The 15,932-nt window shown below is 38.7% G+C and overlaps 1 protein-coding gene across 3 annotated transcripts in view; it reads left to right on the forward strand.

The window, feature by feature from the left end:
* The first annotated feature begins 412 nt into the window (after positions 1–412).
* Positions 413–15,932, forward strand: part of LOC121515030 (anoctamin-1-like) — a 43,234-nt gene continuing 27,714 nt past the window's right edge. For all 3 annotated transcript variants that reach the window (XR_005992350.1, XM_041795578.1, XM_041795579.1), the window contains exon 1: positions 413–882. Coding sequence is in view for 2 of the 3 variants with exons in the window: in XM_041795578.1 (XP_041651512.1) it covers positions 778–882 (105 nt within the window). In the remaining variant the exon portion in view is untranslated. The remainder of the gene's footprint in view (positions 883–15,932) is intronic.

The raw sequence follows: 15,932 nt of genomic DNA on the forward strand, positions 1-15,932 counted from the left end.
TCGTCCCTATGTGACCAGTGGAGATTTCACAGCCATCAGAGACTCCAGAGCCAAGTTCCTCCGATAAGGATAGTTTTCAAAACGTCATATTGGCGCCTCTGGTGTATGTACAGGATCATAGAGAGTGTTCAGAGCAGACCATTAATTAATTCAGTCCGCAGCCTGATATCATGTAGTGTACACACAGAATTAAACACACACATCCAGGCTTCTTCTGACACATGAGAATGCTGTTTGGAATGTTTTCAGTCCGTAAGCCGAGCTCTGTTGTCATTTCTTTGACATGCCTAATGCATCAACTTTGACCTTGCTCTGATCTGCGGCCTCTGGCAGAGCGAGGGCGGGAGAAAGCGGGAGAGAGAAATGTTGGGTGTGTATTGGGGTGGTTGATCTTGTAGTGATTACAGCGGCGTAGAGACAGACAGAGTAAGGGAGGGCACCTTGTGTTCATCAGAGTTTTATCGTTGTCTAAGTTTAGATCTTGGCTCACAGACGGCTTCTCAAGTAACAAGGCTGCAGGCTCACTTCAGCGACTCCACACGGAGACAGAAACACGCTGAGCTTTAAAGGGAGATGAGAAAAGGCACAAGACAGTGGCAAATCACAGGAAAATAAGACAAGAAGAAGAGAGGAAGGAGACACTGTCACATAATGAGGCATTTCAAACAGAAGACACAGATGTAGAGAGAGGAAGAGCGCACATCGGACTACTCTATCTGGAAGCAGTTCTTCACCTCATCAGTTTGTCTCTGCTGTTTTACCTGCTGGGACTGGACAATGACAGAGGAAACAGAGGTGGGAGTGGACCTCACTCCGACCTCGGAGCCTGAGCAACAGGCTCCTCATTTTCTGCAAGATGTCATCTTTCACGGCAAGTTTAAGGTGAGATTCCATGAAACACAGAAAAGACAGTATAATAGACAGAGCCAGTGACTAAAGTCTGGTTAGATAGAGTTGTAGACACAAGGGACTATCTGTGGATACCTGTTACAAGCAGTAGGAGAAATATACTGTGATCTGAGCAATGAATGTAGAGGAAGATTCACTTTGTCCAACACATGCATACAGCATGTTTGCAGTAGTACTACAAGTGACACACTGTTAATTTTGTCAGCTATTTATAATTTTAGTCTTAGTTTTAGTCTTCAAATTAAATGCATTTTAGTCTGAGTCATATCCTAGTCATTTCTACCCTTTTTAGTTTTAGTCTAGTTTTAGTTGACAATAACTCTAAACATTTTAGTCTAGTTTTAGTCCATAAAAAGTCCATACATTTTAGTCTTTACTTTCAGTTCACACATTCATTTTCTTGTCTAAATCTGGTACCAAATCACTGTAGTGTGTTCTCTGCACTCTGCTAAACCTGAGGTCTCTTCTTTCTACATCTAAGAGGCAGAATAGCTACAGATGCATTGTTTTTTGTCAGCTTTACCCACACTGGAGAAATATCATGGATTTTGAATGTCCGACTGAAACTACATTACATTTTAGTCTGGTTTTAGTCATCTTGATGAAAACTAAACATAGTTTTTGTCAGCTTTAGTCATCACAGATCTAATTTTGTTGGTTTTAGTCAAGTTGTTGTCATGGAAAAAAAGGCTGTCAATAAACATTTTTAGCCATAGTTTTAGTCGACAAAATTAACACTGGTGACACATTATTCAAGAGCCTCTTTAACCTTCCTTATACTAAATAAACTCGTGTGGTTTCATGTTTAAACTTACGTAAGCACTAAATAGACATTCATACATTTTATTATCCTCCAAATTCTGGTGAGAATGACCACATTTCAGATGTTTTCATGAGATCTTGAAATATTCATCTCAGGATAAAAATAACAGTTTTCCCATGATGACAAATTCATTTCTCAAGACAGTGAGAAAACGACTAAAATAACTCAGTCTCACTGGACAACAAGCATAGCTATCCTGATATTCCAATGAAAGAAGCTGGGATCTTAAGCAAACAATCAAATGTAGTTATTATCACAGTGAAACAGTAAAAAAAAATCTGTTTGGGGGATTGATGTCCTTTGTAGTCTTCCATACAGAGTAGTTTCTTTACAATGTAACAAGATTATCCTAAACATGTAAAGTGGATGTTTCCATTGGATGCCATCTTGCCCCAAACCACAACTACATAGTTTTACCTGAAAACAAAATAAAAATTGAGCACAAGATTACTGTATCTTTGATGTAAATGGTTGTAGGACAAAAACAAATCATTTGCTTCCTGAGAGAAGGAGTCTTAAAATACATTAAAGATAAACCCTAAGTTGAATAATGAAAATGGTCAATAAAACTGATTGACTTGTAGTGTGATGATGTCTTTCCTAAAACCATTATATTTTTTTAACATAAAAAATATGTTAAAAAAATATAATGTTAAAAGCTTGGCTTTTTAACAAGCCAAGCTAAAGGTAAGAAATGAAAAAATATATATATATGAAAACTTTTTCAAAAGCAAGCCCCAGATTTACAAAAATTGTTTTCAAACTCAGTAGTCTGGAGTCTCGGTCCGATTTGGGACTGAACTTGAGGCATTGTTGCACTTTACTGTGGTTTGTTTGGCTTTCCCATTGCATGTGTTCAGATGAATTAACCTTGCAAAGCAGATAGATTTGACAGCCTCTATTCTTTCATCAGGCAAGTCCATCTTGAAAAGCTCCAATCCACACCACTTGTGCAGAACCCAACACTGTTTGAACCAATCAGTTTCATTTCAGGAGAACAAGGCAGTAGCTAAGGGCGGGGTTTAGTTGGACTCAGATCCATTAGCTGCAGTGTCTTCTGCCACTGTGATTTCTTTATTAGAAAAGAGCAAATAACATCATTGAAGCTGTTCATGATGGAGGATATGTTTTGCGAGAGCCGGGGGGGGGGGTGTCTTTGGACTTTGTCTTTCTATACAATGGTGGAGTGATTAGCTTGGATTTAGCTCTCATATAGGGGCAGTTTTTATCAGAACTGGGTCACATTTCTATATTAAAACAAGAGCATAGAGCCACATTGAAAGTTCTTCATGACGGAAAAGATGTTTTCACTCTTCTCCTGACCTGCCTCAGCATGAGTTTGTGATTGTTAGGGGTTGGTGGAGTTGTACTGTAAGCCATTGTATACCACTGAAACAATTCGCTTAAAAGCAGCTGTGGAAAAGCGGCTGTTTCATTACATTATCTGTCTTGTTGCTGTGATTTGCCCATCAGTTATGTGACAGACAGAACATTCATCCAGCCACCTTCCAAGAATCTTTTGAGAAATCCTGCCCTTCCCAAATGCTGTCTATGAGAGCTTTCCCAGATGAATGTCTGTCAGGTTACTAATGAACCAAACTGTCTGGAAAATTTTGAGTCATTTAAACCCCGCTTGTTTGTTGCGCTGTCAGCTCAAATTAAAAAGCAATGAAGAAAAGAAGACGTAGAAGAATACAAAAACGGCAAATCTGTTGGCCAGAACAGAAAACCAGCATTCATCTCCTTTTGCTGATGTTTTCACCACATAAATAAAAACACCAAATTCATGCTGTCCTGGGATTACTGGTTTTGCTCAGGTGTAAGTATATCTGTGAATCACAAGAAGGTGCCCAATTTGAGCAGCAAGCAAGGCAGCGAGATGTCAAGAATGTTCTCTGCATCAGTTGAATGACCCGATACTGAGGAAAAAGGCCAGCCAAAATGAGAGTGGTTGCACAGACACCGCGGAAGGTATCGACATGTATTTCAATGTATTAAACCACATATATATCCATAAGTCATTACATTTTATACCAGTTCCTGCCTTTGGTTCACATGTTGGTCGGCTTTGCTTTCACACCTCAGACAAACTGCACCAGGGTTTGTTTAAAAGTGATTCGAGACCCATCGTTTTTAAGCAGACCAGAGTTCACTTGAGTGGTACACACCAGACTTTGAAATGAGCTTTCGAACCAAACCGGACTATCAGGGGAAATGGACCAGATTTAGTTTAAAGCAGACCATACCGTTCTGGTTTAGAAATGACCTGAGGACAGACGGATCAAACAGCCTCATTTAAGGAGAATTAGGTGGTATCTATGGGTGTAGTTTACCACAAGCCTGTTAACGATGGTGACCAGCAATTGGTTCATATGTTGCCAAAGTGGTAGTTATAATCAGAACTGCTTTTCTTTGTAGAAAATATATTTTTGCTCTTCTCCCAAACAACCCTGGTACAAGTTTGCAGTAGTTATGGGTGGAGTTTAGTTGGACTGCAAGCTGGTCAATACCGTGCCAATAGAGCGATTGGCTTGGATAGCATAACAGTGGCAGTTTTATCAGGGAGGGATTTCTTTATAAAAAGAAGAATAAAGAAAAACACCATAAGCTTTTATTGGTGGGAAAGATGTTTGTGCTCTTTGATTTACCTCTGATAGTGAACAATGATAACGGCTGCTTGTCAAGTGTACGTTGGGTAGTTTATTCTCCGAGGCTGAGAAATACCCATTATGACTTATGTTGTTGTGATTAGACTGAAATGAATGTGACAGAAGAGAATATGTTTTTTTATGTTATCATAATTTTTCTCATCCACCCATCATGAAGAGAGTTTTATATCAAATTTGTATCAATATTGTTTTGTTTTATTCATAAACATGTCCCAGCTGTGTTCATGTCAAAATAAGACAAAACAAAAACTATAGATCATTGTATTTTAGGTCTTGATCATTCATGATTAATATTTATTTTTATTTGATAATAAATCTGTTTGAAGAAGAATCTTTACCATAACTTTTCCCTTAAACACTGTTGACCTTTGACCATACTCCATTACAGCTCTCTAAATCAAGACCAAGATCACAACACAGTCAATTTAGCTCATTCACAGAGGAATTCACACTGTAGTAAATGCATGGCTCTTCTTTGGTGGTCTGGGAAGCTGAGAGCTCATAAAACAAGAGCTGCATTACAACAGGAAGGAAGAAAGGGACCCAAAGATGCTTTCATGAACATTCAAACAGATTTGATCCTTTGGACACCAAAAAAATAATGGATTCTTGAATAATTCATCAGTGTTTCCTAATTTCAAAGATACTTTTAATTTAGAACAGAATCTATGAGGAAATAGACCTTTGTGTAAATCAGGCATAACTATCAGGGCCGTACGAAACTCCCTGGCCAGTTTGTGTTTTAGCAGTCAGTGCAGTTGGTGTTAAAACAGTCAGTGACCAAAGAAGCTGATGTACACAGCTTATAGTAACAAAGATATGACTGTTTCAAACGGGAGCAGGCAAAAGACAGAGTTTAAAAAAGGAAGATTTAACTCAGTTACCTATGAAAAATTACTGCTATGCACCTTAGATATCTATATAATCTATATACAGTATGTATAAATACTGAGGCATAAAATGCTGTCAGGGGAAAGACCTAAACCATTTGCAGACACGTCACTATTATGGCATCAATCCCTCTTTGCTCATCAGACTATACAAAGTGTGGACTGTGAGGACTGTCTCTGTCTTTAACATCTGGTTCAGCTGGACAACACCAGTAAACAGAGTTCTGTTTGATACTGGTGTTTTCTAGATTAATTATTAGCCGATTCAGTAGTTCTGTCGTAAATGATATGTTGCTATGAAAATTTATTTGTCAGGTATCAGGTTTGTCACGCTTTATAAACTTTCTGTTTACAAAATGTGCACTACACAAAGTACCTCAGAGAAATTGTAAACAGGAGTGTTTATTTAACACTACCATCCAGTAAGTAACATACACCTTTTACTCACCAGGCTGGACAGATTGGAACATCACATGCAACAGTTCAGTCAGGAGAGACTTTATACAAGTTTAGAAATAAATAATTTTACACATTTTGATGAAAGAGTAATGTGCAACGTCTTTGGCATTTAGACTCCACCGTGATGTCTTCATGTACTTCTAGCAGTAGTGAAGCAAACGACTGGAGTAGGATACCCCCTGGAGTCTAGACGCTAGTCTTGGTGTTGATGAGGGATGCAGGATCAGATGAGGAGTACACCTTTGAGAAAGTGGACCAGTACACCAATGAGGTGGCTTGTGGGAGGAGATTGAGGTATGCAGGATGAGGCAAGCAGAGGACCTGTGAGGATCTGGACTAGATGCTGATGACCTGAATGGAGGTGGCTGGGGTGGAGGAGGGTTGCAGTGTCCACACTGAAACGACAGGTTGACTGTGAAAAAGAGGACAACAGATTAATAAAATGGCAGGTGTATGATGGTTGGACAATGAGATTGTGGCAGAATCTGATTAGCTTAGCACCTAAGAGAGCAAACACCCCAAATCAGCTGATCATCAGAGCAGGAAGAGACAAGGAAGAGAGAGATATGAGAGTGGTGATTAATGAATAAGTAGAAACAGTCTTCCTGCTTGAACTTTCGCTGAGTTCAATTTTTCATGTGACATTTTGCTGTCATGAAATTCATACTGAAATTGACAAGAACCTCATGGTTTGAATGGATGTATGAGTTTTTCTGTGGTTTTCAGGTGATGTAAATGTGGAGATGAAAAAATTGAAATGCCTTGTGCTGCAGCTCTACATAGTTGTCAATTATAGCCGCTACTGTCGTAAACTCTTTTTGCCCTCCAGGTTTCTGCATCAGTCATGTTACTGAAAACTGTAAATAATTACTATATCCTATTATTCAGACAATGCTTAGACATTTTGTTAGACTCTCACCGCTAGAGTGGTTGCTGATATTTTCACATCAGTCATATTCCTGTAACTTCACACTCAGTGTGGGAAGTGCAAATGTTATCACGTTGCACTGTTAAATTTCAGGTGGGTAGTCAGGTAAACTTTAAATTTCCAATTTTAAACTTACTGGTTAATGTTTATGTTAGATTATCATGTATTCAATAGAAAATATGTGTATCAGTAGAAGATAGATGTTAGATACAGTAGATATTAATTGATGTTTTATCCCAGGCTCAAATAAATATGTTAATGAATACAAAATGAGCCTTTTCTTTTATGTTTGGGATCATCAAATGTAAAAGGCACACAGGAAGTGTATTGCTGAATGCTAATATTGGCTTAGATATGATGATAGCTAAATAAGTAAACAAATATTTTAAGTTGAAATGTGCTCTGATCTCTCTGTATTTTCAGCATCCATTGTCATTGTGTCCCCTTTCAATCAGAAAATTTATAAAATCATAAAAAAGATCAAGGTTTTAACATTTCTTGAGTAGCCTGTAACATAACAGTGAGACATGATAATGTTATTTGAGTTTCGCCCTGAACATGAACATGATGTCACAGGAACATGAGGTAGGGAATGTGGTCTGTCAGAGCTCAGCAGGTAGCGTAATTTAGCAGCAAGCTTCAAAAGAGAACAGGCAACCTCTTTTCAAAATGTTTTTTTTTCTCATTTAGGCCTTTGACTTAAAAAAAAAAGCTTGAAAAAGAAAAAAAAGCTTCAGTATTTACGTTAAAATGATTAAGTCAGATAAATAGGCGAATATAGAGATTTTTCTGGGGCTGTGTTAAGTTAAGCCTCTACTAATGACATAGAAAAGCATGGCGTATGAACCCTGACCCATTCTAACCCCTTTGATTCCTTTGACTGTGGTATCTGGTATTTGCAGAGGAATCTCCTCCAGTAGCAGGTGTAACGTGTGAGTGTCTCCATGATCAGTTTCTTCTACTTGTGATCTTAGCACTGTGCCTGACAGCTGACAGATGTTATTAGGCTTCCCAAATAACATTTCTATTTTCACTTACAAACACGTGACATACACGTGGAATGGTTTCAGTGGTAAACACGGCACTTACAGAGGCCCAGATCCTTGTTTGTTGCATCTATTCTCTTTTTTTAATCCTGGTCCCTACTTGTCCCCTCCTCTGACCTTTAGCCATGAATGGCCCCTCTCATAATCTACTGTCATGTATTTACAACAAAACTGCCTCAGGGGACAGCCATTTTATCAGGTATATTGAGATAGCCTGAAGGTATTATGGTTATCAAAAATGAATAGGATGGTAAAAGTCCCTTTTCTGTGCCTTGTTTAAAGTCTAAAACTGCAGCTTGAAATGTAAAACAAGAGTTAAAGCATTAACAACCAGACTGTTACTTACTTACTTGGACATCTCTGTTTTTCTGGATGATTAAGTACTCAGTTATCAACATGTGATAGTTTACTGGATCTGTGACTGGGCAGCTGTGACTCAGTAGAGTCCATCTCCATCCGGAAGGTCAGGAGTTTGATCCCCAGCTCTTGTACTCATATGTTGATGAGTTCTTGGTAAGACACTTGACCCCTAGAGGCTCTACTGTAGCATCAGTGCTGTGTGAATGTATATGAGTGGGATGAGTCACTGCTGAGGGCCACTCTACATAGTAGCCTTCTCCATCAATGTGTTAATGAGGATTATAAGGGTAAGTGTGATTTGTGGTGTAAAAAAACACTTTGAGTAGTCACATGACTACAAAACAAGGTTTAATCTGTCTGTTTTGACTCCATTCAGACTGTGGTATTTCTGCATTCTGGAGTCAGTCTGTTTGTTTTTGATGGACACGTTGCCCCTTCTATGCATCTGCCATCTAACACAGATGTGCAAAGAATTTTTTTCGCTCTGAAACCCTAGACAAGAATTCAGAATTTATTAATTTTGGTAGGAAGCTTGATCTAGCAGCAGACACAGGCCATAGTGCCTGCTACTAAAACAATAACATCAAATACATCCAGTAAAAGTGTTATTTCATCACTGACGGGCTCAGACTGTTTCTTTTAAAGTTACAGAAAAGATCCCTGCAGAAGGTGACTTTTATTTCAGGTCAGATTTCAATTTCAAAATAAGATAAAGCATTTTCTTGTGCTCCCTTCAAAACCATCAGACTCTATTAACTAAAGAATGATTTTACACAGTGGTGTCAGGGAGCTGTTGCAGCCTCACATCAGAATGTTTTACAGTATTATGAGACTTGGGTGCTTGAATGGTCTCTTTGGAGCTAACACAGTGATAAATGAAATGTACTTCTATGTGTTTTGTTTTCTAACCACTCAAAGCACAAGAAGTCAAACTCATCCATTTCCACTATACTCATTCACTGAGCATCCATCATTAATGTATTATTCCATTCATACACCCTGTAGACCAAGGGTGTCAAACTCAATCACAGCAGGGCCTGGATTCTGAATTTAGGTCTAACCTGACAGCCAGGATCAACATCAAACCATAAACTGTGAACTTCATTTTCACCAGTGATACATTATTAAAAGTAAGTACTGATGATAAGTTTTTCTCAGAATAAAAAAAAGTCATAATGAAAAGTTAAAATGCTGAAAACCTGAGATAAGAAGTCAAACTTGTTAGTTCAAAAAGTCAAAACACAAAATTAAATGTCAAAATAATGTTTTTAAAGGGCAAATACTGTATATTAAATAGAAAGTCGCATTCATGCTTTAAAGGTCAAAATGTGGGATAAAATTATAAATCATGGATTTAAAAAATGTTTAAAACTTTAAATTGTGAGTCTAAAAGGTTAAAATTTGTAATTAAAAGTCAAAGTTTTGTATTAAAAAGGTAAAAAAAAGTGAGTTGAAATACAAAATAATGACCTTAAAAGGTCAAAATATGACAACCTAAAAGGTCAAAATGTGAAAAAAGTCCACATTATGAAGTAAAAAGATCAAAATAGCAGATTAAAAAGTCACAATCATAAGTAAGTCATAATTGTGAGATGCATATCCTAGCCGATATCCTCTTGCTGTCCCTCCACAACAGGCTGCCCTGGCATGTGTTACAGGTGAAGAAAAATCATAAAACATGGGAAAGACTCAGGATGAAATCCTGGCTGGAAGTAAGTTAAAGTCGTGTTTATGGTTGTGAGTGATGAAAGTACGTATGATCAGGCTGTGACGCTCTCATTGGTTGTTGGAGGTACTTCTTCAGAGACACTATGACCTAGAATTGCTTTCTGCGACAGAAAATGATGTTGTCACTCTTCTGCCACCACGCTTTGGTATGTGATAGTTACGGGGAAATGGTTAGCTGTTGTAAACAGCTAATGAGTTGTTGTGTCCCAGTTTATGACTCTAGCAGGCCTGTCATTAGCTTGCACTGAGCCAAAGCGTCACTCTTGTCTGAACCAGACGTGTCTAAATCCAAACAAGCACAGAGAGAATCACTGAACGCTTTCTGTGACAGAAAAAATGTTCTTGTCCTAATCCCAGTCTGTTATGGCATGGCTGTCCGATCATGGCGGTGGGCTTGTCCAGTATTGTCTGGTGTTAGCTGTTAGCTTGGGTGTTGCTGTAGGACCGCTGCTGTTTACTCCAAACTGGCCCGCTGTTCTTGCACTTGATTCGGACTCGTGATTTGAGACTCCTGCACAACCTTCGTTTTTTAGTTTTTCCATCATGATCTCCTGTCCCCCTGTCACTCTTTCTCCTATCATCCCTTTCTCTTTGACCATTTGTGCGTCTATGACGCTACAACATCAGCTGCTCCCCTCGCCTTCTTTCATGCTGTATAACAATGACACACAAACACGACGTTCATGCACACAGCTACACTGAAATGCACACTAACATGTAAGAAGTGTAGACTCAAGGCTTCTGTCTGTGGAGGGAAAAAATTTCAGAATATTTGAGGACTTGCTCCTCTAAAGCTCCTCTCTGACCACGGAGGACCAGCGCGTCAGCGCTGTCTGTGTGTGCTCCAGCTGTGTGTGTCTGTGTCACCCGCATGAGCCAGGGGTGTGTGTTATGTTAAAATATATTTGGAAAATATGGTCAATATAGGTAAATATTCCCTTAATACTATATGATTATGGGGAACAAATAAATGTTAAAATCTCTGCATTTGCGTCGTTAAGAGAACACTAATGAAACGTTTAGCATGTCTTTATTTGCAGGGAACATAATAAATGTGCTGTCTATAGATAATTGACGGATATAAAAACAATAGGAACACTAAAATAGAAATTCAGCTCAATGTTACACATATAAAGACCCTTACACACTCGTATTAGGAGAATTACAAATGTTCATGAAACCTGCTGTTTTTCTTTTTGTTATAATAAACAGTTCATTAGCAGTTAGTGTTTTATTGTTAGTATAAACTTTCTACTATTAAAGACTTATATCTGACAACAAAAACCTTAATCTCCAGTGACTCTGTCTCTGTAAGTGAAGTCTGACACATGTCTCAAGTGTTTCATATGTACACAGAGAAGAGCTTTATTAGGGGAGAGACAGAGAGAGAGAGGACAGCATGTAGCTATACGTTGAAGTTGCCACAATAAATCTGGCACACAAAAATAACGGTAATGACAAAATCACTCTGCCAGTCAGGCATTTCAACAGGCATCCCAGATAGTTGCGGTCAGCTATGTACTAGGTTTTTACCTAGTCTTGTTAATTCAGATCTGCATTCGCATTGGTTTGAAATGCACAGGTCACTGAAATCTGACCTTTTACAATCTAGATTTGGCCCGATTTTCCACTTTTGTATGATAATCAGTTGAGGTGAATGGAGCAGTCTGTTTCTACAATGCATCAGCAGAGTTTATACCTGTTTTGGGTTTTCAAATTCCAAGTGGTAATTTTTAGTTCTTTGTGTGGATGCACCTCAGTGCATTTTGAAAATGATTTGGTATCTGTTTGGTATCATAGTCAACAACAAAATAAGCTGTTTGGCATTAGCAGAGGAGAATTTTCTTGGATGCAACCAACTCAGCTCAACTCAGCAAAGGCATGTTCCTTACAAACATGGCACAATAGAGTGGTGCAGGAATGAGTCCTAAAACGCAGAAGTAAGTTAGCATTTTAGCACTTCTGGTTCCCTCATCTGAAAGTCTATGGGAATTTTGAATGTGTTTTCAGTTAAATGCCTAAAATAAGGTCTGTGATGAACACAAGCTTAAGAGGTTTTCATGTTTTATCCTACGACATAAAATACATCTGAAACGTGCCCCACCTTTGAATTGTGTATCTTTTCACATCTTAATAAAGGCAGTTGCTAAAAGATAGCTAACAAGGACTACATACGTCATCATCTGAAGAGCAGCAACTGAGCCGTTCAGTTGTATCTGTGTGTGATGACTGTGTTGTAGTTCAATATAACATGACATTAGCTTTTTACTTTCAACAGCTGGATTAACGAACCAGATATGATGCTTGTATTATCAGTTTATGGAAATTATCTCTATGAACAAAACGTGAAAGTTTCACAAACTTTTATTGGACACAGAGCTTATTTTCAGCAACAATCCAAAAACCCATTGAAAAATCGTATAGGCTCGGCACCAAGGGAACCCATGTAACGCTAACTTTCGGGTTTGCCTACAAAATTATGTCACGACTGCACCACTCTATTTGAAGCTTGAGTATATAACATTTGATGAGAGCCATGTAGAATCAAATCTACACCCCCTCCTGTTCTTCTCCCTGTTTGAGCTCTGTAGCTTTGCCCCCGTCTCACATACCTCCTCGCAGATGTGCACGTCCGCTGAATTGAATACTGACGGTGGCAAAGCTCTCGTGGAGGGATTTTGCTCTGCTTTTCCACTGAAATCAATGGCTGGATTACAGGCAAACACTTCATCTCAGCATGAACAAATTCTACATAGGACTGAACACCGCTGGTAACGTCGCCATTGTACCAACTTCTTACTGAGCTGAGAGGCAGAAGTGCCTACTCCCTCTGACCTGAGCCATGATTGGCTGCGAGTGCTAGCCTCCTCACTGGCTGAAGCTTTGTCTCTTGCTGGCTTTCCTCAAGTGAGAGTGCAGCTCAAGGAGGTGTTGCAAAAGTGTGTTATTCTGTTAGATGGCTTTAATAACAAGACCCTGACGGGTTGTGTTGTTTTTGTGGGCATACGACGCTAAAAATAAGTTGCTTAGTACAGCTTTAAGAGGGAAATAACAGGCTTTCGAATGGTTAAAGAGTTATTGCCAAGAAGCATTGTTACAAAAAGTACTCCGCCAAACACAAATTCCCTTACTTTTTGTGTTTGTATAGATGTTTGTGTGCCTCTACAGCCTATAGACTCTTCAACACAATTTTCCAGGCACACATTCATGACTTGAAACCAGCTCTAGATTTGTGACCTACTTCTGGGTCCCAACCCACCAGTCAAGAACCATTGACATGGACTAACCTGTCAAGTTTTTGTGAGCAACTTCTGTTTCCTGTGGCATTAAGTCATTGCTTTCTACTGCTTCTGCCAGTAGAGTCTAGCGACTTTAAAGAGAAACAACTTTTACTGATTCAAGGATGAGACTTTTTCCTTCTGTAGACTCCATCACATTCTTGCAGCAAAAACCCTGTCGGTCACTGGCCCAGATAAAAAGCACTTTCAGTGGACACATTTGATCAGACACAGGTCCTGCATGTGGTGTAACTATTACAGTCTGTATTAAAGACTGCTCGCTGAAGCAATGTATTTGAACAATTCAGTTTTTTAAACTTGTATCCATTGTCATTTTTTATTCCAAAACCATATAAAGGCCCAGTTTTGAAAACACCTGAGTTTTTCTTTAAGATCTGAACTTGTAGCCTTATTCAGGTGTTTTTCCTGAGAAATGGAACCAACATACACCCAGCTGTCCAAAAGCAACCCCACACATATCTAAGATAGGGGCTGTATCCCTTTAAACACTGGTGAGTGCTCTCTGTGTAGTTTGATCTGAAGACACCTTCTGTCTCATCTGCAGCCAGACTTTATGAATAGCCTCGGTGAGAAGAAACACTGTAATACGCTGCAGACATGACAGAACTCATAATTCACAGACTATTTATATCTTACAGAAATTACTCAGAAGCTTCACTGTGGGCGTAGCAGCTGCCACCTGTACTATGGCACCAAGCTGCCTGGGAGCTCCTGAAAACATTCATTCATTACACCTCCTCTAAAATACTGTCATGTTTAGGAAGTCTGGATGTAACAGACACCTAATCCAATTGCACAGTAACACCATGATTATTGGAGATGTTGACTGCAGGTTCAGATCAGATTTAGTTATCTCCTCTTGGCTTTAATTATTAATCAATAGAAGGATGTGATTTGAAGAACTAATATAATAGCAAGTTTAACCCCTTCACACCTCAGATTTTATCATCATTTCTCAGTGGTAGGGAAGTAAGACTGAATCCCCATTTTGGCTTTTGAACTCTGCAGAAATTTTACTTGGAAAAGAACTCATAACTCAAAGAAATATTGCAATTGCTAAAGATACACAAAGTAAAAAATAAAAACTGTAGTTCTGATGATGAAGGTAGCCACAATTTTCCTATTTTATTATGCATGAAACTAATATGTGAAGGTGAAATAATTTACCTGACAATTTGCAAAGGGGGTAAAAGTTTTGACTACTGTGAAAGGGCAGTGAAATGATCATCAAATTTAGATAAAAATCCATCGTTTCAGAAATCCCTAGACTTTAAAAGAAGTTACATTCTGTTCCAAAATCTAAGCCATACAATGTCAATCAGTCTTTTTTGCATAGCACAAATTCGTGATCAATATTTTCTCAAGACAGTTCACAAAGAGAGAACATTCAAAATTTCTGCTACAAATTGCATTTGACTAGATTAAACATATAAACAAATTTGGCCTATTCTCCTTTGCAAAATTGCTCAAGCTCTGTCAGGTTGCACAGGGATCAGCATGAACAGCCCTTTTCAAGTCTTGATGCTACCTCCGTCGTGTTTCACAGTGGGGATGGTGTGTTTATGGTGATGTGCAGTGTTTGGTGTCCACCAAAAATAGCGTCTTGTCCGATGGCTCAAATTCACAATTTTGGACTGATAAGGCCAAAGAACTTTCTTCCACTTAATCATGGAGTCTCCCACATGCCTTTTGGAAAACTCTAGTTGAAATTTAATATGAGTTTTCTTCAACAATGCCACTCTCAAAAAGCTTTGACTGGTGAAAAACCTGGGCAATATTTGCTGTGTGCAGTATCTTTCATATCTCAGCTGCTGAAGCTTGTAATGCCTTCAGAGTAGTCATAGGTGTCTATGTGGCATCTCTCACTATTCTCCTTCTTGCACAGTCACTCAGTTTGTGAGGATGGCCTTATCTAGGCAGATTTACACGTGCCTTACTCCTGCAGTTTCTTGATGATGGATTAAACTGAAGTCCAGGGGATGTTCATTGTCTTTGACTTTTTTGTGTCCATCCCTTGACTTATTAATTTCAATAACCTTTTCTCTAAGTTGCATAGAGTGTTGTTATTGTCTTCATAGTGTAATGGTAGCCAGGAATACCAACAAACCTGTTTCTGGTGGTGAAACCAATTGCCTGGACCTCTGTTGAATAAGGTCTGTCACTTATTTGACTTTTTATGTATTTGACATTACTTTGCAAAAGTCTGTTTTCATTCATTTGATGCACACTTATGATGACTATATGAGGCCACTTGGAGAACAAGACCCCAGGTAATTTATCTGTATGTGTCAATGCAGACTGTTCAACATCTAACCCTTCAACAGACTTGTGTCTGTCCCCTAGTTAAATGTCTGCTAAATGTTGGGATGAGAGGAAGTGTAAATGTTGCAGGTATTAGTTCAGCGGGTAAGGATGATGGTGTTTGTGTCATGTGATCCGTGCATGACTGACGGGATCTTTGAGCACGTAATGAAGCTGCTTTGCAAACTTTTCCTCTGGCCAACATGTTCTTTGCCACTCTTCCCTTGATGCAGTAAATATAGTCTATCACATATATGTAGGAAAAAATGGTCATCAAAGGCTTGTTCTTGGCTGCCTCATCCACTATCTTGATATGTTGTTTTTAATTTATTACTAAAGGATTTCCAAAGCCTTTATACAACATTTCCTGCCTCCGGGGACCCCTCCCTCTTTTTCAGGATGTGTAAAACAGCAACTCTGGAAAATGTCAGGGGCAGATTGCCCTGAATTTCTCAAAAAAAAAACAAAACAAAACAAAACAAAAAAAACAGAAGTGCATGCCTGAAAGGGCTTTAGTCGG

The sequence above is a fragment of the Cheilinus undulatus genome, linkage group 9 (assembly GCF_018320785.1).
Source record: "Cheilinus undulatus linkage group 9, ASM1832078v1, whole genome shotgun sequence".
NCBI classification, from domain to species: Eukaryota; Metazoa; Chordata; class Actinopteri; order Labriformes; family Labridae; genus Cheilinus; species Cheilinus undulatus.